At 43.9% G+C, this 26,059-nt stretch overlaps 1 protein-coding gene across 1 annotated transcript; it reads left to right on the top strand.

Annotated features, from left to right (window-relative positions):
* Positions 1-305: 305 nt before the first annotated feature.
* LOC118848370 (arginyl aminopeptidase) lies at positions 306-25,270 on the top strand. The gene is made up of 11 exons (XM_036757232.1): positions 306-931; positions 4,922-5,062; positions 5,380-5,528; positions 9,323-9,439; positions 9,969-10,204; positions 13,669-13,782; positions 14,955-15,067; positions 15,239-15,347; positions 16,320-16,544; positions 20,634-20,776; positions 24,753-25,270. Exons 1-11 carry the CDS (start codon positions 488-490, stop codon positions 24,909-24,911), a joined length of 1,950 nt encoding a protein of 649 aa, XP_036613127.1. The 5' UTR covers positions 306-487; the 3' UTR covers positions 24,912-25,270.
* Positions 25,271-26,059: the final 789 nt, after the last annotated feature.

The raw sequence follows: 26,059 nt of genomic DNA on the forward strand, positions 1-26,059 counted from the left end.
TGATCACAGGGTCCAAGACACAAGCAGAGGGGCTGGCGTTGGCAAGAACGGCCACCTCGTCCTTAGCATCTGGGTCAAAGAAAGGACTAGTAGGACTGGAGGGAAGAAGCGACACTTTTTTAGGGAAGTATGCGGAAGCCCCAAGGAGACTTAAAGAAAGGTGAGGTCTGGGACTGAAATCCAAGGTGAGTGCGATGGAGAAATGGGACAAGATTCCAAGGCTTGGGAAGGACAAGGAGTCAAGGAGGGGGAGGGGCGTGGCCTCAAAGATGTAGTCACGCCCGCGGGAGGCGTGGCCCGCGCTTCTCCGGGACTTGGCGTGGCTGCTCCTGCCGGGGGCGTGGCCAGGCGACAGACGAGTCACTGGAGGGCGTGGTCTTGGCGGCAGCCCCGCCCCCGGCGTCCTCGAGGCGGGCGGGGGACGGAGCGGGGAGCGGTGGCTGAGGTGTCCAGTCGGTTGGAGGTAGCTGGTGTGTCGGTTGGGGTGATGGCGTGCCCCGGGCCTGTGACGGGCTGCGCGACGCGGCGGCCGCTGCACTCGGCCCGGGCTCCGGACGTGGCCTCGGCCTCCAACTTCCGCGCCTTCGAACTGCTGCACCTGCACCTGACGCTGCGGGTGGAGTTCGGGCCGCCGGGCCCGGGCCCGGGCAGCCGCGGCCTGAGCGGCACGGCGGCGCTGGAGCTGCGCTGCCTGGGGCCCGAGGGCGCCTCCGAGCTGCACCTCGACTCGCACCCGTGCCTCGAGGTGACGGCGGCGGCGCTGCGGCGGGAGCGGCCCGGCTCCGGGGAGCCGCCCGAGGAGCCCGTGCCCTTCCACACGCGCCCCTTTGCCCACTACGGCCAGGCGCTGAGCGTGGCCTTCCCGCAGCCGTGCCACCCCGGGGAGCGCTTCCAGCTGCTGCTCACGTACCGCGTGGGCGAGGGGCCCGGGGTGAGTGCGGCGGCGGCTCCGCGTCTCCTTCCGCGGCCGCGCTCCCTTTCCTTCCCGCCCCGCCCCGCCCCTCCCCTCCCTTCCCTTTGCCGGCCGGCGACGCCCGGCGTCCGCGCTTCCTGCCCCCGGCCGCCGCGCCCTCTTAATGCATTCGCACTTGTTCCTCCGGTAGCGGCTCTGTGTAGTTTGTCCGCCTCTTGTCTCCCCCGGCAGAGCGTAAGCTCCTGGAGGACGGGCCGTCTTTTGCCTCTTTGTATCCCTAGCACTTATAGCCGAGCCTGGCGCGCACAGGCGCCTAATAAATGCTTATCGATTAATGGGCCGCCCACTTAGGCCTTGTGGCCTTCCCCGCACCCGCAGAAGGGCCGGCTGTCACTTGCCCCGGTGCCCTTAAGTCGGCAGCCGAGCGAATCCGGGAGCCCGCGTGGACTGACGGTGGCCTGTCTGGGTGCGGAGCGCCCAATGCAGTTAAAAAGGGGGTTGGAACCTTGGGAAAGGGTGTGCCTGCCTTTCCTGTGACCTTCCCGCCCGACCCCACCCCCAGGTGGCATTCCCTGCTGGGGGAGTAAAGACCTTTGACTCTTCTGCTTGTTCCGCTATTCCATAATCCTTTAGCTGGGCCAGAGGCCGGCTTGGTTTCGTTTCAGCGGGCCTATGATTGAGGCGCTTTTGTCTGATTTTGTTCCTCCCAAACTTCAGAATTGACTCGAAGGGCAAATACTGCTCTCAGCCGTGGGATTCGCTGAGCTTTGTGCAAGACCTTAGTAAGAACTACTAGCCTCCATCCAAAATAGGACTTAGTTACGAGAAAAGGGAGTCTGGTGAAGGCTAGGAAAATCAAATTGGGGCGGAGTGGTGAAATATAGATCCCATACATTGAGGAGCGTTCTTAACTTCCCAGCTATGAGAGGCCTCCAAAAGAAAGGGCAGTGTTATTGAATAGCTCTTGTTAAAAGTTTAATTGCAGTGAGCTCAGCGGGCATTTTTCCAACCCTTCCCACTGCCATCACCCTCAACCTGTCAGAAATGAGGGAGGTGTTAGTCTCATTCTACTCTCTTCCCTGGTTAAGCCACATCTGAAATATGGGCCATTCTTTGGCCGTACAGTTTAGAAATGATAGAATAGAAACTCGAAGCATAGATTGTTTCATTCATTGTACTGTGCTGACCACCCTTATTCCTCTACTGCCCTCGTGAAGGTGCTCTTCTCCTCTGGCCTGTCTCCCTTTTGTTTTCCCTTATTAACCCCTTATGCCCTAAAGGTTTCCCTTCTTGCCAGTCCTGATTTTTCTCTTTGTTCAAGGTGTTTCCCATTGTTCACTACTTCCATAAAGCCTTGCGACTCCTGATCCACCTCTGTTTTATCTCTCTACGCCTCCGTTCTTGGTGCTGAGCTATTTCCCTCACTACTTAAGAGATTTCTTGTAAAACCACCTTGTTTTTGCGATAGATAAAAGTAGAGTACATACTAGGTAGTTGATTCTTTTTGGTTGGTGTACATGTGAAAGGCATAGAGAATGGAATAATAAACATTTAACAAAATTATTATTAAAAACTATTACAACAAGATACTTTAAAAAGGTGAAGGGCAGATGAATTTTAGGGATGATGAGCACTGGCTCACAAGTGAATCAGGATCCAAAAAAATTTCAACAGGACAAAAGAGTGGGGCAAGAAGACTAAGACTAAAATTCATGTGAAAAAGATCAGTATAAATTAATAGAGTGATAAAGGAGTCAAAAAAGCCGTTGAAATCATACTAAGTCTAAGAAAGGAGTAGTAGAAAAGGGGAAGTGTGGGCTCTGCTGGTACAGGTATAAGCCCTGTTTGACCCTCTGGTCAAACCAAGTCTGTAGTACTTTGTTCATTTCCAGGTGCTATGTTTTAGGGAAGACATAGAGGAGGGATAGCTAAGATAAGATGCAACTAGAGACCAATTATACCCTACAAAGATTAATGGAAGGACTAGAGATAATTGGTATGGAGATTTAGTGGAGATCATGATAGTTTTCTTCAAGTATTTGAAAGGCTATCTTAAGGAGAAGAAATTATTTGTCTAGCTTGGCTCCAGAAGGCAGATTTTAGCTAGATGAAAGGGACTTCGTAATGTCCAAAAGTGAAATTATATTGTGTTGGGTATATAGTGGATTATTCCTCACTAGAGGTCTTTGAGTGAAGTTTCTATGACCACTTAGAGATGTTGTAGTAAGTTCAAATATGGGTAGGGGGTCCTCTACAATGCTTTCCAAAGATGAGATTTTGTGATTCTGTAGCCTTTACTTCCAGATATTTTGCGACCAGGCCAAATTCCAGGGCTCCTGGAAACCATAGTGTTTTTTTGTTTTGCTTTGGTAATGAGAAAGTCCCAACATTTATAGATTTCTGGGGACCTTCATAGTGGAAAAGAAAGGGAATATAAGATTACAAACCAGTGAACAAGGTAAAAAACTAGAAAGGAGATTTCTTGAAACACTCTGTAGGAATAAGATGAGGAATACATTCCTGAAGGTGAAACAGCCTGTGAACTGGAGGTAATACCTTAATGGATTCCAAAGCAAATTAGAGTGTGAGAGGGAAGCGCTTGTGTTCTCTCTCTCTCTCTCTTACATCACCATAGTTTCCTTAGTATCCCTCCCCATGCTATTCCCAGAGAACCATTTCATAGCAATTTTTTTAGAAACAGAACTTTAGTTGATCAGTGTAGCAAAAGGATCTGAAAATACCACCCCTACAAAAGAGTGTGTTGAGAATGTCTTCTGATTCCTCTTTCTTCATTCCATGCTTGTTTTTTATTAACACTCACTTTTGAATTTTTTATGTGTGTGAGTGTGCCTGGCTCTGTTTACTTCATGCTGCATCAGTTCATATAGATCTTCCCATGCTTCTCTAGCCATCACAATATTCCATTAATGGCCTCCTTTTGGTACAAGCCTAGTAATAGAATCTCTGGGTCAAAAGGTATGAACAACTTAATCATTTTATTTGAGCTCCTTGACTGTCTTTCCTTTTTTTTATATCTCCAGTGCTTTGCACAGTACCTGGCTCATAGTAGGTGCTTAATAAATGTTTATTGATTGATAATTCTAAATTGCTTTCCCAAAGATTGTACCAGTGTACCTATCTTCCCACAACTCTTCCAACACCATCACCATCTTTTGTTGTCTTTGCTAAGTTGCTCAGTGTGAGGTGAAGCCTAAGGATTGTTTTGATTTATATTTTTCTTATTATTAATGGTTAAGAACAGTCTTTCATATGGTTTTTAATTGTTTGCAGTTCTTTGAGAACTGTTTGTTCATATCTTTTGACCACTTATCTAATGAAGAATGGCTGGTGATCATATGATATGTGTATGTATCTGTTAATTGTTTATATATCTCGTATAGCAAGCCTTTATTAGATCAGTTGATATGAAGACTGTTTTTCTCCATTCAACAACTTCCCTTCTTATTCTAGGTGCCATAATTTTGTCTGCAGAAGCTTTTCAGTTTCATGTAATCAGTTATCTATTTTGTCATCTACAATTCTATTCCATAGCTGTGAGTGGTAGATGATCTGTTTCTCTTATTTTTTATAGTATGATCTTTAATGTTAATATCATATGTCCATTTAAAACGTATTGTAAAATAGGACGTAAGATGTTGGTCTAAGCCTCCTTTCTGCCAGATAACTTTCCAGTTTTCCCAGCAGTTTTTATCAAATGGGAAGTTACTTCCTAAGTAACTTACATTTTCTGGTTTATCGAACACTGGATTATTGAGTTCCATTGTTTCTGATTCTCCTTTTTCTAGTCTGTTCCGTTGATCTACTTTGGAGGAATGTTCTTAATGTGATCAGACTGATTGGCATTGAGATCTTGACAATAACCTGAAGTGCCTAATGCCAACTAATTCCTTTTCTCTAGTATTCTTCATACTTGGCCTTCTGGCTGCATAGTGTCCCATTAGAGCCCAGGGAGCATTCAGCCCTCCTAAAATCTGTTTGTTCTCCCAGGTTTGCTGGCTGACTCCAGAGCAGACAGCAGGGAAGAAGAAGCCCTTCGTCTATACCCAGGGTCAGGCCGTCCTCAACCGAGCCTTCTTCCCCTGCTTTGACACTCCTGCAGTGAAAAGCAAGTATTCTGCCCTCATTGAGGTAAGAGACATCTGTTCTTGGGATTGGAATAATATGATTTCAGAGCAGTGTCATCATTTTTAAACTGATCAGCTCTAATATTGAATGCTTAGTGTAACTTTCATCCAATAGGGGCTCTTATTAAAACCTTCATTTCTGCTCCCAAGTTGCCATGTGCGCACGCATGTACATGTGTGTGTTTTAGAGGCGTCTTTTTAACAGGCGTGTGAGCCTCACTCCAAATCTCAGAAATTTTGCCCAAAAATCTCACCTCATTCTGGGTTAATTTTGAAACTGACCTCCCTGCAGCTAAAACCCAACTTTTATTCTCTTGCCAGGTGCCAGATGGCTTCACAGCAGTGATGAGTGCTACCACATGGGAAAAACAAGGCCCGAATAAGTTCTTCTTCCAAATGTGTCAGCCTATTCCCTCCTACCTGGTAGCTTTGGCTGTTGGAGATCTGGTTTCTGCTGAAGTTGGACCCAGGTAGGTGCCTGAGACTGTGTAGGCAGGGTTGGACTGACACAGAGAGGCAAATAAGTAAGTATATGACAAGTACATCCCATCAAGATAGTTCTTGGGAACAGTCTGGGACCTTTCTTTCTCTAGCAGGCAAAGCCACTGGAACTGTGTTCTTCTACTACTCTTCCTCTAGCTCCATTAATATTTGGATTTGAAAGTATGCTGCCCATGCTATAAAGTGGGCAAGTGGGTATCATTCCTCAGCCAGAAGTTTGGGGTAACCATTTGGCTCATTAAACCCTTTGCCCTCTGAATCTCCTTCCCTCTCAATATAGCCATTTTTAGCTCAATTTTCATAGCCTTAGCCTATTTCCAGCTGTTCTTTCACCCTCTTGCTCGTTGCTTCCAATGGGTGAGGCAGACGTCTTTCAAGATTGAGCTGCTTTGATTCTGAGTAGTTTATTAGGAGATGAGTGCAATAGCAGAGGTAAGACAGAGTAAGGCTTTCTTTCTATTTCCTGCAAAGAAAAAACATTCTTCATGGACCCAAATCCTCAATACTAAAGCTTTCTCTACATGATTGGTTAGATTTGGTAGAATAAAATTTGTAAAGTTTCTGTGAGAATAACTAAATCCAAGAGTCCACATTTTACTGCTGACATTTTTTCCCATCTTCCCTCTGACTGGAAAGGATCAAAAGTTGGTGATAGAACAATGACCTTCTCTTCCTAGCTGTGATTCTTTCCTTATCTCTGGCCTTGGCTTTTAGCTCCTGGGAGTACTTTTTTGGGTGGGCTTGGCATTATCAACCTCAAACCTCAGTCTGATAAGATGATGCATAAATCTCAGTTCCTAGGGTGTGGTGTGGAATGATAAATGGGCTCCATTATAGTCAGCTACTAATAAACCAGTTCAGGATCAGAGGAGCTGAATCTAGAAAAATAAGTCTGCCCCACCCATTGGAAGGTTCATCTTTGCAGTAGTCAGGAAACCAGGTAATCAAAGAATGAGAAGGTGTGTATCATTTCAGAGAATTTACACTTAGTTATCTGGAAGGAGCTGTTGATGGGAAATCACTCTCCTTTCTCCCTCCCCCACGTTTCATCAGAACAACCTCTGATTCATTAATTACTTGTTTATGGTGATTTTTATATATGTAATAAATGATAACACTAGTCAGCCATTATATACTGGGCTAGATAATTTGGATTCATGGCCACAGCTATCTCCTAAGATAGTTCAGATAGCACTTTCTGCCAGGGTTTTTCTGGTTGGATATGCCTCTTACCCAAGGAGGGAAACTTCTGGCAAAGTAGAACATCTTGATAAATCAATAGTGATTAAATTTCCGATTTGGCTAGATTATCCAACTTTTTGAAGCCTTATATTGATGGACAAATGTTCTAGGAGTACTTCAATTCAACAAGCATTAAGTCTGTATATTTGTTATGAGGATTTGGGGGTGTTTTTTTAATGGGGTTAGGACAGAGAGGGGGGATACCCAAAAAAGAAAAGACAGGATCATTGGGGCACTTTTTTAAATGCACAGAAGAGAACAGAAGGAAGGCCAAAAGAAATCACAAATAAGAGAGCTTTGAAAGTTGCATATTGGATTTATTATCTACTTTAGAAAAGCAAGCTTCACATAACAGTGATTGGCAATTTCATGTACAGTTCTGTTTTTCCATTTATGAAAAGGTGTTTGTGTAAGTGCTCATTTTGGCTGATGTTTATTAAGACCAGAATTTTTTTTAAAAACTGCGTGTTTTAAAAAATTAGTTCGACAAGCATTTATTACCTGAAGATGCACAGAAGGCAGTAGAGAAGGTCCATGGTAGATATGGATAGGCTACAACCTCCTATAACCACTGAGGAACCTCAAAGAAAAGGAATAAAGGATGTTATTAAGAAATTTTATGATAGGAAGAGAAGGTGGTTTGGTCATGACAAGAAAAAAGGATGACAGGTGGGCAGGGTAGCTAAAGTGCTCACTAGACCCCTGAAATGTCAAGAGAAAGGGAGGAAGGCCCCCCCAACATGTTGGGTGGACTCCCTGTGTTGAACTTACGGCAGGACATGGACAAGGGTCCCCATGGGATAGATGGGCAGTTGTGAATGAAAAGATAATCTGCATCATTAAATGGGATTCAGATGCTGAGTGAAGTGAGCAGAACCAGCAGAACATCGTACATAGTAACAACAGCAACATTATGTGATGATCAACTGTGATAGACTTAGCTCTTCTCAGCAGTACAAGGATCCAAGACAATTCCAAAAGGTTCATGATGGAAAATGCTCTCCATATCCAGAGAAAGAACTGTGGAGTCTGAATGTGAAAAAAAGCATGCTATTTTCATGTCGTTGTTCCGTTTGTTTGGTTTTTCCCTTTTGTTCTGTTTCTTCTTTTATAACATGACTAATGTGGAAATGTGTTTAACGTGATTGCTCATGTATAAACTATACCAGATTGCTTGCCATCATGGGGAGGGACGGGGAGAAAAATTTGGAACTCAAAATCTTATAAAAAATAAATGTTGAAAACTTGAAGAAAAAAAAAAAGGAAGAGATTCAGAAATTGAAATCCAAGATCTGTTTAGATGTGCTATGCTCCTGTGCTAGAGCTAGGGCCACATGGCTGAGCTGAGTTAGGCCAGGGTTAGGTTCTGAGATGCATTGGGGGGTGGTGCAGCAGTTAGGCGCAGTGAGTAGAGCACCAGACCTGGAGTCAGGAGGACCTGAGTTCAAATCCGACCTCAGACACTTGACACATTTACTAGCTGTGTGACCTTGGGCAAGTCACTTAACCCCAATTGCCCTGCCGAAAAACAACAAAGGAGATGCGATGAGGGACACTTTGGTGGGGCAGTAAACTATAAATGCCCATAGTTTTAATTTTAGAAAATTCTGCTCTTTTTTAAAAGAGGTACTTATTTTGTGATGAATCCAAGCACATGTTCCATTGAAGGCTCAAAGCCCTAGGGGCAGGAACATATGGCAGGCAGCACAACTTTAAGCCTTTCCTTTGCCTAGGAAGCGCCTCGTTCGGTCTTTGCTCCAGGTTCTTTCAGACCCTCAAGGAGCTGTAGACCAACCAGAGTGTCATAGGGTTGCTTTGTGGAACATATGCAAACTAAACTGGTAATTTGGTAGTCCATAGAATAAATTCTGTTGGTTAATTATTGGTCTACAACTTGAGCCTAGAACTTATTTCTTAAAGCATTGACCTGTCTTGGGGAAAAGGTTCCCTGGAGCCAAAGAAATCCTGAAGCCAGGAGTTCTCAAGGCAACATTTGAAAATTAGCTAATGGTGGACCAGAGGTTCTCCTCCTTCTCGATGCCACCATAGGGTTTGGAGAGAGACACACGGGGTGGTCATGATTGTTGTTCCCTCATTCTTTCTGTTCCCTGGTTTTCCTTCTGTCCTTGTCCCTCCCTGTCTTCCACCCTTCCTCAATCCAGAATTACCATCTTGGTGGGATAGTGACCATATACATTAAACACCTTTCCTAGCCCCATGAGAAAGTCTTGCAAGGCTCTTCTGAGTTGGGCCCTGCGGGTTCAGGACCTCATTGCTCTTCTGAGACTGTTTTGTGCCTTGGTGGCTCTGTTGGGTGCCTGCGTTGTGCTCTGCTGGCTTCTCTGCCACCCAGCTGCCAGTAATGTCTCTGGTGCATGCTGGTAGCCCCTTCCCCCACTTGCTCTCACTGATGAAGCTCTATAGCACATTTGTCCATACCTGAATTGTAGTCTTGATTCTCTGTAGGGGCCTTCAAGTGAGGCTGCCTTGACAACTGGCTTGTCTGCTCTTCTCTCATTAGGAGTCGTGTGTGGGCTGAGCCCTGCTTGATTGAAGCTGCCAAGGAAGAGTACGATGGTGTGATAGAAGAATTTCTGGCAACAGGAGAAAAACTTTTTGGACCCTATGTTTGGGGAAGGTGCAGTGTCACATTATGGGACTTTAATATCTTTGTTTCAAGCTGAGTGTCCCGCTGCCCTCTTTGCCTGTACTCTTGATAAACCTTCTTGTTGCCCCTCTTCATTCGCTCCTCTCTCATGCCTTGCCCCCAGATCTTGGCTTGTCTTCCCTCCCTATCTGAAAAAGTGCCGTAGTCAATCCAAACTCCATTTTTCTCCTCTGGTATCTTCAGAATTCAATTCCTGTTAATTAGAGGGTTCATTAATTTGACCTTAAAAATCCCAAGTCTGCCTGAAAAAGAAGTGTTACTGTTTCCTAATTTGTCCACATCCTGCCTTTGAAGTTGGAAGGGAGGTGAAGGGCTAATTTCCCTCTCTGAGATGAATGCAACGTCCGGCAAAGGAAAAGGCAAGGACTTCACATCTGGGAGAAGAACCCAAGTTTTCTAGCCTCTGTCCTACGTCTGTGTTCATTTCCTCAGCAAAATGAAACACAGCTTGTTCTTGGGGAGCCAAGACTTCTCTGTAACCTTTCTTTTCTTTTTACAGATATGACTTGCTCTTCATGCCACCATCTTTTCCCTTTGGGGGCATGGAGAACCCCTGCCTGACTTTTGTTACTCCATGTCTGTTGGCTGGGGACCGTTCCTTGGCAGATGTTATCATCCATGAGATCTCTCACAGCTGGTTTGGAAATCTGGTCACCAATGCCAACTGGGGCGAGTTCTGGCTGAATGAAGGTTTCACTATGTATGCGCAGAGGAGAATCTCCACTATCCTCTTTGGTGAGCCAACCTCCTGGTCCTTTCAGCCTTTGAGTCCAACAAAAGCAAGGGTGATTTTTATGAAAGTCTACTCATACACACTTACTAAATGCCTACTATGTACAAGACATTATGCTAGAGAAATACAAAGAGAAAATAAGGCAGCCCTTCCCCTTAAGAAGTTTACAGTCTGTTTGGGGACAAAGGATATCACATATACACAACTAGATAGAATGCAAGATAGAAAGTGATAGAGACATGATGAGAGAGTTCTAGACAAATTGCTTTAAGGAAATTTGAGGGAGAAATCTCATTAAACCTGGGGGAATTATGGAAAGCTTCCTGGAAAAGGAGGGATCAGACCTGGGCCAGAGAAGAATTTTCCCTGTTCAGTAACAGTCTCTTCCCTGGGACCTCATAGCAGTTCATTTTGTACATTTCTCACTCAAAATCATCTAATATTGTGTTATCATCTTCCTCCTAGGCTGTAAGCTCTATGAGGGTAAGGGACTATGTCTTAGCTAAGCCCCTGGCTGTTAGTAAAGCATTGGGGCACTGGAGATACAAAATGAGCAGAGCCAACTGCCTAAGACATTATGAGAGATAATTTTTAATGTGGCTTTCTATAAATGTGTGTCCATGAAGTATACACTAGTGCCTTCTGTGTACCAGACACTGAGCTACAAGTACCAAAAATGAAACAATCCCTACTCACAAGGAGCATATATTCTAATGAAGAAGACAACAAGGATGTGTAAAAACATAGCGGAAATATAAAGGTACTCAATACAAACATTTATTTTGTATTTTTTACATCAGTTCAGTTAGCATAGGACCATTGGTATTTTATAAGTCTAGTTATGTGTATTACAGGTTAATTGAAGACTCAGAGCTGTAAACCATGAAACAGTTTCCAAACATTGCTTATCAGTCACCCAGTGAGTATTTACAATGTGCCAAGCACCGTGCAGAATGCTGAGGACACAAATAAACATCAAGAAATGGTCCCAGTTCTCAGGGAACTTACAATTTAACAAGGGAGACAGTAGGTATACGTAAGAGATTTATAGAGGAAGTGGAAGATCGCCTTAGCAACAAAGGTACTAGCAGGGCGGGGCAAAGGGGGCTCAGAAAGGCCTGCACAAGGTGCCTTCTGAGCAGTGTTGAAGTAGTCAGGGATTCCACAAAGCAGAGTGGATGAAGTAGAACACTGGGAATACAAAGGACAGCCAGCAAAAACTTGGGATGGGGGATGGGGTGGGGAGGGGAATGGCAGGTAGGCCAGTATGGCTGCACTGTAGAATGAAGGAATGGATAAGAAGACCAAGAACACAGGGAAGGTCTGGGTTGTGCAGGCCTTCCAATGTCCCAAAGAGGAATTTGTGTTTGATCCTAAAAGTAAGAGGGAGCCACTGACGTTTACTGAGCTGGGGGGCAGAGGGCATGGGGGTCACAGGATCAGATCTGCACTGACAGCTCTGTATAAAGGATGGATTAGAATTAGTAGTGACCTGAGACACAATGACTGATTAGGCTATTCCTCCTAATAGTGCAGTGATAAGGATCTGAACTAGAACTGTGGGTATGGGAAGAGAGAAAATGAGGGGGAGACTTGTTGAATTTGGGGGACATTTGAAATGTCCAGTTAACAGATGGTGAGGGGAATTGGCCCCCCCGATGGAGACTAGGGCTGAATACATAAAAACTGATAGTCATCTGCATAGTGATCATAGTTGAATCTATTGGAGTTGTAGAGAATGTAGAGAGAGATGACCCACTATAGAGTTTGGGGGAACCCCACAGTTAATGGGCATGATTTGGATAAAGTTCCAGCAAAGGATATTGAGAAGAAGTGGTCAGAGAAGTTGCAGGAGGAAAAAGAGCGAGTGAGCAATGTCAGGAAAACCGGCAAGGGGGGAGAGGGTGGTCAACAGTGTCACGAGCTGCAGCATGGTCAAGGAAAGTGAGGACAGAAAAGACCTTTAGATTTGGGAGTTAAGAAATCATTGGCAACTTTTTAAGGGTGAGGGAAAATGTGGGCGTGTTTGTAGTCAGCAAGGAAGGAACTGGTGGATAGGGCAGGGATGGGGAATACTGAAGCTTAGAAAGAGGGTAGGGACCATAGTGAGGGCAGTCTACTGGAGAAGCCTGGAGGGGATCATACCAAGGTGCATGTAGTATGGTTGGCTTTGGCAAAGAGAAGGGCCACTTCATCATCAGATGAAGGTTGGGGGAGTAGGGAGGAGATGATGTTAGAGGAATCAGAGGTGATGGATTTCTTGGCAAATGGCCTCAGATTTTTAGGTAAAGTAGGAGGTGAGATTCTCAAGGGTGAGGAATGGGGTTGCTGTGGAAGGCTTGAGGAGAGGGGAAAGTCTGGAATGGCTGCTATTGTGAGTGAAACAGATTGCTTTGTAGTTGTGAGATTAAATAACTTAAATTTGCCCTGGACCTCCTCAGCACATTTGTTTCCTTATCTGCATAGGAGTAGGCACAGAGGTGAATAAAGGGAGAAATCATGGTTGGGGTTTGGCAAGGTGTAATTAGAGATAGAACAAAGGGTCCAGAAATTTGAAGTAAGGGTATACTGTAGAGTTAACACTAGTTCCAAGGAGTTACTGTTGGGAAGGGAGGCGAGTGTAGCCAGACCTTTATTCCCATTCTGCCTAGGCAGTACTTAATCCAAACTCTTTCAGACTCTGATAACTGGAGGACAGTTGATGCACTCTTGAGTTGCCTTCTGAATTAGATCTTGACTGAGCTGGTGACATAATATTTTCTAAAGTAATTTATAATGTTCTGACACTTGAACACCAGGACTCCTAACAAAGAATCTCAGAATTGGAAGGGTCCTTAGAGACCATTGAGTTCAACTGAGACCTGAAAAAGAATCACTTCCGTAATATAACTGATGAGTGCTCAGCAGCTTGACCATTAGGAAAAGAAGTACCCTTCTTCCTCCAGAAGCTGGAATCACGTGCTAGCATTTTTCAGGGGAGTATTTGTGGTTTAGGTGAACCAGTGACCCCCTGAACCAGTGTTCCTTGGAATCCTTAGACCATGTAACCCAAGAATGTCTAGAGCCAGCTAATTTCACGACTAGGTCATAAGAACAGCATTTTTGAAACCTGAAAGAACCACAGATCCTTGGGGAGAAATTTTAGAGTGGTTGCCAAAAATGGACAAATGAGAATCCCTTAAGTTTCTACCTATCAACATACAGAAGAGTATCCCTTTAAAAATAAGAATACTTTGTCAAGAGAAACGTCTGAGAGTGGAGTCATGTGTGACCAAACCTTGAGTTCCTTGGAAGCATAAAGTGGTGCCTGAGGGAGACCATGCTTTTGCCTGCAGGCCCAAGGAGCTGGACAACTGGCCACCGCCATCCTCACAGCTAACCACAAGAGGGCTGCAGAGCCTCTTCCAGCACAGAAAGGCATCTCCTCTGAGCAGCCCCACATGTCAGAAATTTTATTTTTTTCCAGGTCCTGCTTACACCTGCCTAGAAGCTGCCACGGGGAGGGCACTCCTTCGGCAACACATGGACATCACTGGAGAGGACCACCCGCTGAACAAACTCCGAGTGAAGATTGAGCCAGGTCAGAGAAGGCATCTCTGTGTAATACCTTAGGGACCTTAGCCTTTGTAATGGGTTTCTTGAGGGGCCTTCCAAAACTGAGCCATTTCAACCAGATGAATGGATGAAAGTAAAAGCATTCATTAAGCACTTAGTGTATGCTAAACATTCTACAAAGTGCTGTGGATATAAAACCAAAAGCAAAGAAAGTCTTGCCCTCCAGGACCTTTGTTTTAATAGAGGTATCACAAAGGGGATGGCCAGAGAGGAGCATTCGGTCCTGGGAAGTTACTGGACAAATGTGAGCAGGCCGTAGAGTAGTTGATTGTTCCAGGAACAATGGCAGAGTTGGTTTGAACATGATTCCAGGGGTCTGGAGAGTTAGAAGGGAAGTGAAGCCTTCCTGAAATAGTGGGCCAGGAGAAGAGTCACAACCAGAACAGATAGTACTTGGTTCTGACTCATTCTGAAAGATCAACTGGAAGGAGACATTCTGCAAGCTTGGTATGATACTACTTAAAATTAGGAAATGAGTCCTGCTTTCAATATTTTTGCTGTGGTTGACATCTATATTTTTTTAGTCATGTCTGTGGAGTTGGATGAAATTTCACTGTGGCCTAGAATTGACTTAAAGATAAGTTGTCCTGAAAATGCTTGGGTGGATAGGAGGTTGACCAGAATCCCAGAGAGGTTATGTATCCTTTGCCACTTTCCAAGTGTTAATAAAACTCTTTTTCTCATCTTTAACGAATAATTTTATAGGGTATAAGGAAATCTGCCAGTTTCTGTGGAAGCTATGTTCTTTGTCCTGTTCCTTAGGGTTACCTATGGTTAATGGTCCTTTAAGAATTCCTTTGATGCTGGGGTCCTGAAACCTTTTTTGTTTGTGTGACATAGGCCCTTCTCAGAATAATTTTTAAAGCATAAAATAATATACAGAAGATTATTAAAAAGTTATCTTGAAATTAATTTAGAAGGATGGGTTGGGTTCTTTTTTAGGTTTGTGGACACCATGTTCAGAACCCTTTTTTAAATGAATTGGGATGGGCTGAGGTAGATAGTCTGGGGGAGTCTCTTGTTCATTCTCTGTAGGAGAAACTGTATTTTAATCTGCCTGGTTTGGAGAATAGAGCATAAGGTTGAGGGGTTATGGTTATGAAAAATTCAAGCCTTGGGTACTCTCTCTTCTGCCAGGTGTTGATCCTGATGATACCTACAATGAAACCCCATATGAGAAAGGGTTCTGCTTTGTCTCTTACCTGGCCCACCTGGTGGGAGACCAGGACAAGTTTGACAACTTCCTTAAGGTATAGTTAACCCCTAATGGAGAAGAGAAGAAAGAGGAGCATGTAGATGGGGCAGCTTGAGTAGAGGAGCCAGAGATGTGAGAAGATGATTAGGGGTGGGCACATATCTGGTGACCACTCCCTAGGGGGATCCAGTGATCCTAACTGACCAAACATTTCCCTTGTTTACAGGCCTATGTCAATGAATTTAAATTCCAGAGCATCTTGGCTGATGATTTTCTGGAATTCTACTTGGAATATTTCCCTGAGCTGAAGAAGAAGAGAGTAGATTCTATACCAGGTAAGGCCCTGGTCCATAGATCCCTGAGGGGAACTAGGACAGGGGAAGAGGATTAATGACTTTTAATTTGGGAAAACTAGGAAAAAGTAGATGAGTAAAAGTTAGGTAGTAAGTGGGACTTCAAAGAATAAAACCCCAGGGCTTTCCTTGAGTCCTAAGGGCCTCCCTTGATTCCATTTTGGGCTGTGGCCCATGGTTTGTTCACATTTCTTTTCTTTTGGTCTCTTACTCTCTATTCCTTTCTAGCACCTGGGCACATGCAAACAGGACCTTGACTCTGATGCTTATGCTAAAGCTCAAGTAACTGTCCCTGACAGTAGATCTGACCCTTGGCATTGAAAGGAAATTGACTCATAAAATAGCTTCTGAGCAAAAGGGCATCCCAGTGTCCACAGTGACTCATCTGGAAATTGTCTCCACCTTAAGAGGAGAGAATGGAGACTGTGCCATTATGATTGAGATTCTTGGTTCTTAAAAATGTGTCCCCATACCCGCCCCTCTTTGGTGTGATGGGACGTTAATGAGCTGGGGAAAGCAATCACCATCCTTCCTCCCACCACTTTGATCAGTTCCCACAGCCCCAGTCAGGTGTGAGGCCCCACATTTCAGGATGCTGAGACCGTAGAGGAGCCAGGGGCCAGGGACACTTGGATGCTGGGAAGTGGTATCAGATATTCCTCCAGAGGAGGAACTGGCTGCAGAGGGCATCATAAGGTCTGATCTAAGACTGCATGAAAGAGAATGGAGGAGGGCTGGGCAGTTGGCGTGTAGTCTGCTGTCTCTAGGGGAGATGATAAAGCAAGAGTTTGGAATGGACAAAATCTCAAGGCAGGCTGGGGTTGAGGGGGTGGTGGGGATGGGGAGAAGATGGGGTGGCTAGGGAAAGCTTGCTCTAGGCACAACTGGAGGTTGGAAGTTTGAAGGGAGTGACTGGGACCCTTGCCAATACCTCCTCTTACTTCCACCTTACAGGCTTTGAATTTGATAGATGGCTGAACACACCAGGATGGCCCCCTTACCTACCTGACCTCTCCCCTGGTGACTCACTTATGAAGCCTGCTGAGGAGCTGGCCCAGCTTTGGGCTGCTGAGAAGCTAGACCTGGGCGCAATTGCTGCTGTGGATATCTCTACCTGGAAGACCTACCAGCTGGTCTACTTCCTGGATAAGATCCTACAGAATTCACCTCTACCTCCTGGTAAGCCCCAGGAGAATGGGCTGTTTAGTCACCACAGGGATTCCATAGTTCAGAGTTCTGTGCTTGCTAATGCAGAGAGAACCAGAGGAAAGAGAGATGATCAGTTTATGACACTTATCAAACAGACACAAGTACTTGCAAAAAACCAAAACCATAAAACATTAACATTATACAAATGTAGAAATGCTAAGGTTGAGTGCAAGGACTACAAAACAGGTTGTATAGAAGTGGGTTTTTTAAAGCAGTTTTGAAGTCAAGAGTGATTATTAAATATGAGGTCACATGGGTAACTTTTGCAAAGACTTTGAATTTGACATTGGAGAGAGTAACAGGCTGAGTAACAAAATTAACTTAGTTGTAGCAGAGGATTTGATTAACTTGGTTGAAGTTCAGATATAGAAGAGTTTGGTGGAGGGACCCCTATAAAGGTCAGGCTAGAATATTTGGGTGTGACCCAGCTGTCAGAGTCAGTAGAGGGTCTTTACCAAAAGGGATCATAGCCATCTGAAATTCTGAGTGGATCTATCAGATCTGGGCTTCAAGGCTCCCTCCCAGTGGTACAAGAACTGTGCTTCTGATGATTTAAAGATTAGAGACTTAAGTGTTCCATGTACAGAGTGTTTCGTGAGTGTGCCTCATTCTCTATCATCTTGGAAAGAGGCTACAGCTTGGATACCAAGTATGAGTTCAGTCTGGCTTGGGGACCAGAATGCCCAAACAGATAGCTCCCTTGTTTTGACCAGCTTTGGAAGCTGATGCCCCTACACTGATACCACATTTAGTCATTAGAGGACCCTAAAGGTTAGAGTCAATTGGTTCTTTTTCCATCTATGAGTTTCTGTCCCCTTTTCTATGTGTCTCAAAGTTTCTGTTGACTGGTCCTTTCCTCTTCTGACTCCCCCCTGTATTTTCTTACCCTTATCAATTTCAGCTCTGCCTCTCCACGGTCAACATCCTCCTCTCCCATCCTGTTTGATTGTGCCCCATGGAGTCAGTCCCCAGTGTTAATGAATTCTCCTTCATCCTAGAATTCTTCCCAATTTCTACATCATCATTCCTCCTTGTCTGTCTCATTGGTTACTCTCAGTATGGTCTTTCTCACCTACCTAGCACATTGGTCCAGAAAAGGGAATAATTCCAGGCTGTCCTTTTGCTACCATCATTGAAAAACTCCTTGACTTGAGGTTCATTCCATGTATACCACCTGGTTTAGGTCTTTCTTTGTAGTCCTAGGTCAGTCTTCTTCCTTTCTCAGAGTCCAGTACCTGGCTCCCAGTGTTGTTCCCAACCTTTGCCTTCATACTAAAAACTCAGTATATATGTTAGCATCCCTTTGAACAATCTCCCAGGATATCAGCTTCCTTATTCCCATGCCCTGTATTTTCACTTCATTCTACAGAGATGAGCACATCTTGATTCTTCCTGTCATTTATCTTAACATTACTACTATCTCTGTAATTTTGGACTTTGAAATTCCTTTCTTTCATTTTAATTTCCTATCCCATCTATTACTCTTTGCCTCATTCTTTTTAAATTTTGTCTTCATGGTTTCTATTCCCTATACCTCTCCTTGTTCTCCCAGGGTATTATCTCTGCCCTAGCTTCACTTTCTTCTCTTCACAATCTTACTAAACTATATGGTTGACCAGTTAAGCTATCCATTAACCTCTGTTCTTGAATACCTTCCCCCCACCCACTTGTCTTATCACTGCTCATACATTGACCAAATATCAGCATCAGGTTATCCCCCAGTATCCACTTTTCCTATTCCTCTTTGAATGCCAGTGAACCCATTTGGACAAAACCCACAACTGTGTGACTAGGTCCACTAGAGATTTTTGTGGCCAAATCTCAAAATGGGCTCTCGCTACTGCACAGTAACCGTTTTATTCTCTGACTAATTCTCTATTACACAACTGACAGTGGTTGTGCCAGATCTCTTCCTTCCTTTATTCTCTCAACAGAAAATATCACATACTTTTAAAATAGTGGCCATTTGCCATGAGCACCTTTATCTCCCCTATTCTACATCTAAGTCTCATTTCCTTTGTTCTAGTCTTTGGCAAAGAGATTTAACCCCTGTCCTTGATCCCGTTCCTTTCCATCCCCTCTGGGAGCTTGTCCCCTTGATCATTCATTCTCATCTTTGATCTGTATTTTGTAAATTACTTCCTTCTTGCTGTCTACTAACACACACAGGTATTCCCTACCTTTAAAAAAAAACATGATCGCACCATCCCCTCAAGCTGTTGTCCTATACCTCTTCTTACTTTCACAGCCAAATTCCTTGAAAAAGTCTTTTTTTGTCTCCTTTTCTTCACCTCCCACTCTCTTCTCTAGACTTTCCAGTATGATATCTTATCCTACTACTTGACTAAAACTTCTCTCTCCAATCTTACCAATGATTTCTTAAGTACTCAATCTAATAGCCTCTTCTCAATACTCATTCTACTTGATCTTTTGACATGGTAGACCACTGGCTCCTCTTGTGTCCTCTTTTTTTCTTGGACACTGTACTCTTGATTCTCTTTTCTGCCCATCTGACCACTCCTTTTCAGTTTCCTTTCCTGAGTCAACATTCATCTCATCTAGTCAGCATAGGGTATCCCCCAGGTTCAGACCTGAGCCATTTTCTATACATATACTTTCTCAGTAAGCTCATAAGATCTCATGGATTTAATAGTCATCTCTCTGCAGATCTATGGTCTCTGATCTCCCCAATCTGTTTCCTGAACTCCAGTCTTACATCACCAGCTTCTTGTTACACATTTCTGCCAGGATATCCCATTGATGTCTCTCAGACTCACTATGGTCAAAGCATTTCATCATCTTTCCCCACTAACCCCTACCTTTCACCTTTCAGGTATTTCTTTTGAGGTCACCACTATCCTTAGTCATCCATTTCTTCAACCTTGACTTCATCTGTGACCCTTCCCTCTCCTTCACCTTCCCCCTCCCCACTGATCCATATCCAGTTGCCAGTCTCTGCTTCTATATCTTCAGCATTTATCCTCTTTTTTCTATTTAAATGGCTACTACCCTTCTTATTCAGGTCCTTGTCAACTCCTTGACAACACTGTTGCATTAGCCTACTAATAATTTTTGTTTCCATTCTTTCTCCTTTCTTATCCATCCTCACACAGTTTTAAAAGTAATATTCCTGAAATAAGAATCTGATCATGTCATTCCACTGTACAAAAAGCTTGCGTATTCCCTATTTTCTTTAGGATGAAGTACAAACTTCTCACCTTAGCATTTAGGTCTTCCATAATCTGGCCTCATTACGTATGATTCTTCTTCATGCACTCCATAGTCCCATCTCCCACCTCTGTCATTGCACGAGCTGTCCTCCATGAATGGATGAATGAAATGGAATATGCTGAATTCTTAGTATGTTCGGAGTGTTTTGTTAAGGGGATTCAAATATAAAAATATGGTCCCTGCTCTTAGGGGACTCACATTCTATTAGAGGGGCTCAGTGGTTGCAGGGTCAAGTCGGATGGAAAGACCCAATAGTTCTTCAGGTACAACAAGGAAGTAGATGCATCTTCTTTAATGTCATTTCTGTTAATGAAATCATTTTGGTTTCTAGTGTTGAGTATTTGATGGTGTCAAGAGTTCTTTTCTAGGTCTTTAACAGTAGCTGCCAAGGAGGTGGAAGGCTCAGTCTCCTGCTCTCCCCCCTCCCTCTTCCTGTAGCTACAAGGGCCAAGCTGAGGTTGCAAGGTTCTTGAGCTTAGAACCATGGACTTTCTCTACGAGTAGCTAAGGAGAGGTGGTAGTTAAAGCTGTTTGACCTACGTGGCCTGTGTCATTTCCTGTCTTTTTTCATCTCTGCCTCTTAGAATCCCTTGCCTCTGAATAACTCAGTTCAGTTGTCTGCTGAAAGCTATTTTTAGTCCCAATAGTTCTCTGCAGCAAATTTATCCTGTTTTTATTTGTTAGCATTTAGGTCTTAGTTTATCAGGCCTTAGAAGGCCTGAGATCGGCTCCAGCATACCTTTGGAGAGCCCTCTTTGCAGGTTTGCAGGGCTTATATCTTATGGTTGAGTGACTGACAACTCTCACATCACCCCATCTTCTTTCTAGGGAATGTGAAAGAAATGGGAGAGACATACCCCAAGATCTCAAATGCCCGAAATGCAGAGCTGCGCTTACGCTGGAGCCAAATCGTTATCAAAAATGATCACCAAGCAGATTTCAAGAAAGTACAGGAGTTCCTGCAGAGTCAGGTGAGTGAATCCCCAGGGGCTCCTCCCTTCAGTGGCCTCCTCTGCTCCTGTTGTTCCAACATGTGTGGGGCAATCCCATAGTTTACCTTAAAGTGTAGGGTTAGTGCCCTATTAGTCTAAGTTAGACTAGGTCTGTACTCTTCCTTTAAAAGAAGTTGCCCTGGAGGGCATTGCTTATTAACAGGATTTACTATTAGGTAATAATAGCTATTATTAAATAAAAATTGCTAAGTTCCCGTAAGAAAAAGAAGGGAGTTTGTGGACTCCTATAGCTCTTTATAAATTAGTTGGTAAAGATTAGGGGAAAAAGTGGTCAGGACTTACTGAATGAACACTGGGGAGGACAGATTATGGGCTTCCCAGAGGGAAAACTCCACAGAAAAGCATGCTAAAGACCAAAAGATATCAGTTGAAATTATAGGTCTCCACTCCCTAGGGAAACACTGTGGCTGGATCTAAGACAAGGGACAAGATCATCCTATGAGGAGAACTCCCGGGGATAAAGGCCCAGGGGCTCTGAGAGTAACAGTCATCAGATTCCAGAGGGAAGAAAGACAGAGGACCTTTGGCAGAGGACAGGAGTCTGACCAAGCCAGGGAGCTGGACAATAGTGTGGACCTAGGGAGATGGACTCATTGACTTTTTTTTTTCAATTTTTTTTTATTAAATTTATTTATTTAAAATATTTAGTTTTCAGCATTGATTTTCACAAGAGTTTGAATTACAAATTTTCTCCCCATTTCTACCCTCCCCCCCATTCCAAAATGGCGTATATTCTGGTTGCCCTGTTCCCCAGTCAGCCCTCCCTTCTGTCACCCCACTCCCCTCCCATCTCCCTTTCCCTTCCTTTCTTGTAGGGCAAGATAAATTTCTACGCCCCATTGCCTGTGTATCTTATTTTCTAGTTGCATGCAAAAACTTTTTTTTTTTGTTTTTGAACATCTGTTTTTAAAACTTTGAGTTCCAAATTCTCTCCCCTCTTCCCTTCCCACCCACTCTCCCTAAGAAGTCAAGTAATTCAGCATAGGCCACATGTGTATCATTACGTATAACCCTTCCACAATACTCATGTTGTGAAAGACTTAACTATATTTTGCTCCTTCCCAACCCATCCCCCTTTATTGAATTTTCTCCCTTGACCCTGTCCCCTTTCCAAAGTGTTTGTTTTTGATTACCTCCACCCCCATCTGCCCTCCCCTCCATCATCCCCCCCCCTTTTTTTAATCTTCTTCCCTCTTCTTTCCTGAGGGGTAAGATACCCAATTGAGTATGTATGGTATTCCCTCCTCAGGCCAAATCTGATGTGAGCAAGGTTCACTCATTCCCCCCTCACCTGCCCTCTCCCCTCCTCCCACAGAACTGCTTCCTCTTGCCACCTTTATGCAAGATAATCCCCCGCATTCTATCTCTCCCTCTCTCCTCTCCCTCTCTCAATATATTCCTCTCTCATCCCTTAATTTGATTTTATTTCTTTTAGATATCTTCCCTTCATCTTCAACTCACCCTGTGTCTGCTCTCTCGCTCTCTCTCTTTATATATATATATATACATATATATATATATATATACACACACACATACATATATACATACATACACATTCACATATATATATGCATTTTCCCTTCAGCTACCCTAATACTGAGGTCTCATGAATCATACACATCATCTTTCCATGTAGGAATGTAAACAAAACAGTTCAACTTTAGTAAGTCCCTTGCAATTTCCGTTTCTTGATTACCTTTTCATGCTTCTCTTGATTCTTGTGTTTGAAAGTCAAATTTTCTATTCAGTTCTGGTCTTTTCACTGAGAAAGCTTGAAAGTCCTCTATTTTATTGAAAATCCATATTTTGCCTTGGAGCATGATACTCAGTTTTGCTGGGTAGGTGATTCTAGGTTTTAATCCTAGCTCCATTGACCTCCGGAATATCGTATTCCAAGCCCTTCGATCTCTTAATGTAGAAGCTGCCAGATCTTGGATTATTCTGATTATGTTTCCACAATACTCAAATTGTTTCTTTCTGGCTGCTTGCAGTATTTTCTCCTTGATCTGGGAGCTCTGGAATTTGGCAACAATATTCCTAGGAGATTTCTTTTTGGGATCTCTTTGAGGAGGTGATCAATGGATTCTTTCAATTTCTATTTTGCCCTGTGGCTCTAGAATATCAGGGGAGTTCTCCTTGATAATTTCTTGAAAGATGATACCTAGGCTCTTTTTTTGATCATGACTTTCAGGTAGTGCAATAATTTTTAAATTATCTCTCCTGGATCTATTTTCCAGGTCAGTGGTTTTTCCAATGAGATATTTCACATTGTCTTCCATTTTTTCATTCCTTTGGTTCTGTTTTACAATATCTTGATTTCTCATAAAGTCACTGGCTTCCACTTGCTCCAATCTGATTTTTAAGGTGGTATTTTCTTCAGTGGTCCATTGGACCTCCTTTTCCATTTGGCTAATTCTGCCTTTCAAGGCATTCTTCTCCTCATTGGCTTTTTGGAGCTCTTTTGCCGTTTGAGTTAGTCTATTTTTTAAGGTGTTGTTTTCTTCAGTGTATTTTTCAGTATTTTTTGGGGTCTCCTTTAGCTAGTCATTGGCTTGTTTTTCATGGTTTTCTCGCATCCTTCTCATTTCTCTTCCTAATTTTTCCTCTACTTTTCTAACTTGCTTTTCCAAATCCCTTTTGAGCTCTTCCATGGCCTGGAACCAGTTCAGGTTTTTCTTGGAGGCTTTTGGTGTAGGCTCTTGCACTTTGTTGACTTCCTTAGGCTGTATGTTTTGGTCTTCTTTGTCACCAAAGAAAGAATCCAAAGTCTGAGACTGAATCTGGGTGTGTTTTCGCTGCCTGGCCATATTCCCAACCAACTAACTTGACCCTTGAGTTTTTCAGCGGGGTATGACTGCTTGTAGACTAAAGAGTTCTATGTTCCACGTTTGGGAGGGATGCACCAGCTCTGCCACACCAGCACTCCTCCTTCCCCAAGAACCCCCAACCCGGACTGGGCTTAGATCTTCAGCAGGCTGTGCACTCCTGCTCTGATCTGCCACTTAATTCCTCCCACCAGGTGGGCCTGGGGCCCGGAAGCAACTGCAGCTGTAGTTGCCCCACTTCCACTGCCCCGGGGGCGGTGGCCGAACCTCAAACTCCTTCCACTCCCACAGCTTTTCCCACTAACCTTCTCTGTTGTCTTTGGTGTTTGTGGGTTGAGAAGTCTGGTAACTGCCGCAGCACACTGATTCAGGGTGCTAGGGCCCGCTCCGCCTGGCTCCTGGTCTGGTTGGTCCGAGTTGCTCACGCTGGGCTCTGTTCCGCTCCCAGCTCCCAGCTCCATGTGGGATAGACCTCACCCAGAGACCATCCAGGCTGTCCTGGGCTGGAGCCCTGCTTCCCTCTGCTGTTTTGTGGGTTCTGCCATTCTAGAATTGGTTCAGAGCCATTTTTTATAGGTTTTTGGAGGGACTTGGTGGCTTTCCAGCCACTGTCTTGGCTCCGCCCCTGACTCATTGACTTTTTAAGGTTTTTTCAAAACTTAGGATTTTATTAAATCATTTTTTAGTTACCCCCATATTTAGGACAAATAAAAGTTGACTTGTAAATATTTTCCCACTTTATTAAAACCAGCCTTAAGTTGAATCAACTTTGTTTCATGGAGTCTTAAATATCTGACTACCAATTCAATAGATAACTCTACAGAAGTGGAGTTTTGTTGTATCCATACCCTCCTCCACCACCCCAATTTGTCTTCTTGTTAATGATCTAACTCAGATTGGGTAAAGCCATAGAGAATACTAGAATTAGAGTACCTGTCAGCCGGCAAGCCAGACGATAGCTCCTCTTTCTGATCCTCTTATTTCCTACATATTGTATTTGTCTCTTGGGACAGGACACAAATCTAGAGGACATCGGGAAGGTAGGGTTAGAGGAGTAAGAGGTATATTGTATCTGACTTCTCGGGTTTTGTTTTTGCTCACTACAGGGAAAACAGAAGTATACCCTCCCGCTGTACCATGCTATGATGAGTGGCAGTGAGGCAGCCCACTTCCTAGCCAAAGAGACATTTTCTACCACCGCCCCCCAGCTCCACAGCAATGTTGTCAATTATGTCCAGCAGATCATGGAATCTAAGAAGAGTTAGAGCCCCGAGCTGGGCTCCTTACCTCCTTTAGGTGTCGTGGATCTTCAGAATAGCAGTCTGTCCCTACCCTCCATTTCCCCCAGCAGCTGAGGTTTCATATCCTGGACTCTGCTCTGCATGGGGACCTTCCCTAAAAGCTGGATTCTGGACCAGAAGTCTCCCCACAGTTTTCAGCGGGTCAGTAGACCCTTGGTGTTGGCTGGGGGAGAAGGCATTTCAATTCTACCTTCATTTGGCATAGGAAGAAGAAGAGAATGTTGTTGCTGACTCTTCTGATGCTGTGCAAAGGACTGGCAGCTTGATTCTTTTTCAGGTTCAATATTTTAAATAAAATTTTTAGATGAAAAATATGGAAGCTACTGTTTGGCCAGGGGAGAGTATTGTATTACTCCAAACTTAGTATAGATAGGGAAGCCCATACGTGCGTATGAAAAACATGGAAGACAGAGATGAAACATGCAGACAACAAACATTCTCTCATTTGATCCTCACAGCAACCCTGGAAGGTAGATGCTATAGTAACCCTATATTATTCTTGAAGAAATTGAGGCAGACAGATTACGTGACTTTTCCAGGGTCAAATAGCTATTAAGTATCTGCAGCTAGATTTGAATTGAGGTCTTCTCGACTCTAGGCTCAGAGCTCTATCCACTGCAGTACCTAGCTGTGGCTTAATGAACTACTAGAATGAGGCATAGTCTCATTCTGTTCATCTTGGCGCCACATGCCATATGCAAGGAGCTTAAGTTCCATTAGACCTATGACCACAGTGATCTACTGAGGCTTGGGACCTAACTGGAAATCTCCCCCAAGTTACTAGGGCTTCTACTTTGGTAATAATTGGGGTTCAGATAGTAGGAGTCGAAATGTTCATTTAAACATTTAATGCCTGCTAAGACTCTATTAGAACTTGGGGGTGTAAAGTCCCTCTTCAGAGGGCTTACACTTCAAGTAGGGAGTTAAGACAGGTAAGTTGGACAGGTGAAATGCGATACTGGGAAAGGAAGGCTGTAGACCAGCCAGTGGTAGCGATTCCTCACATTTTTTGTGTGATGGACCCCTGTGGCAGTCTGGGGAAGTCTATGGACCTTTTCTTGGAATAATGTTTTTAAGTACATGGAGTAAACCACATAGAATTATAAAGGAAA

The sequence above is a fragment of the Trichosurus vulpecula genome, chromosome 4, assembly GCF_011100635.1.
Source record: "Trichosurus vulpecula isolate mTriVul1 chromosome 4, mTriVul1.pri, whole genome shotgun sequence".
In the NCBI taxonomy this organism is placed as follows: Eukaryota; Metazoa; Chordata; class Mammalia; order Diprotodontia; family Phalangeridae; genus Trichosurus; species Trichosurus vulpecula.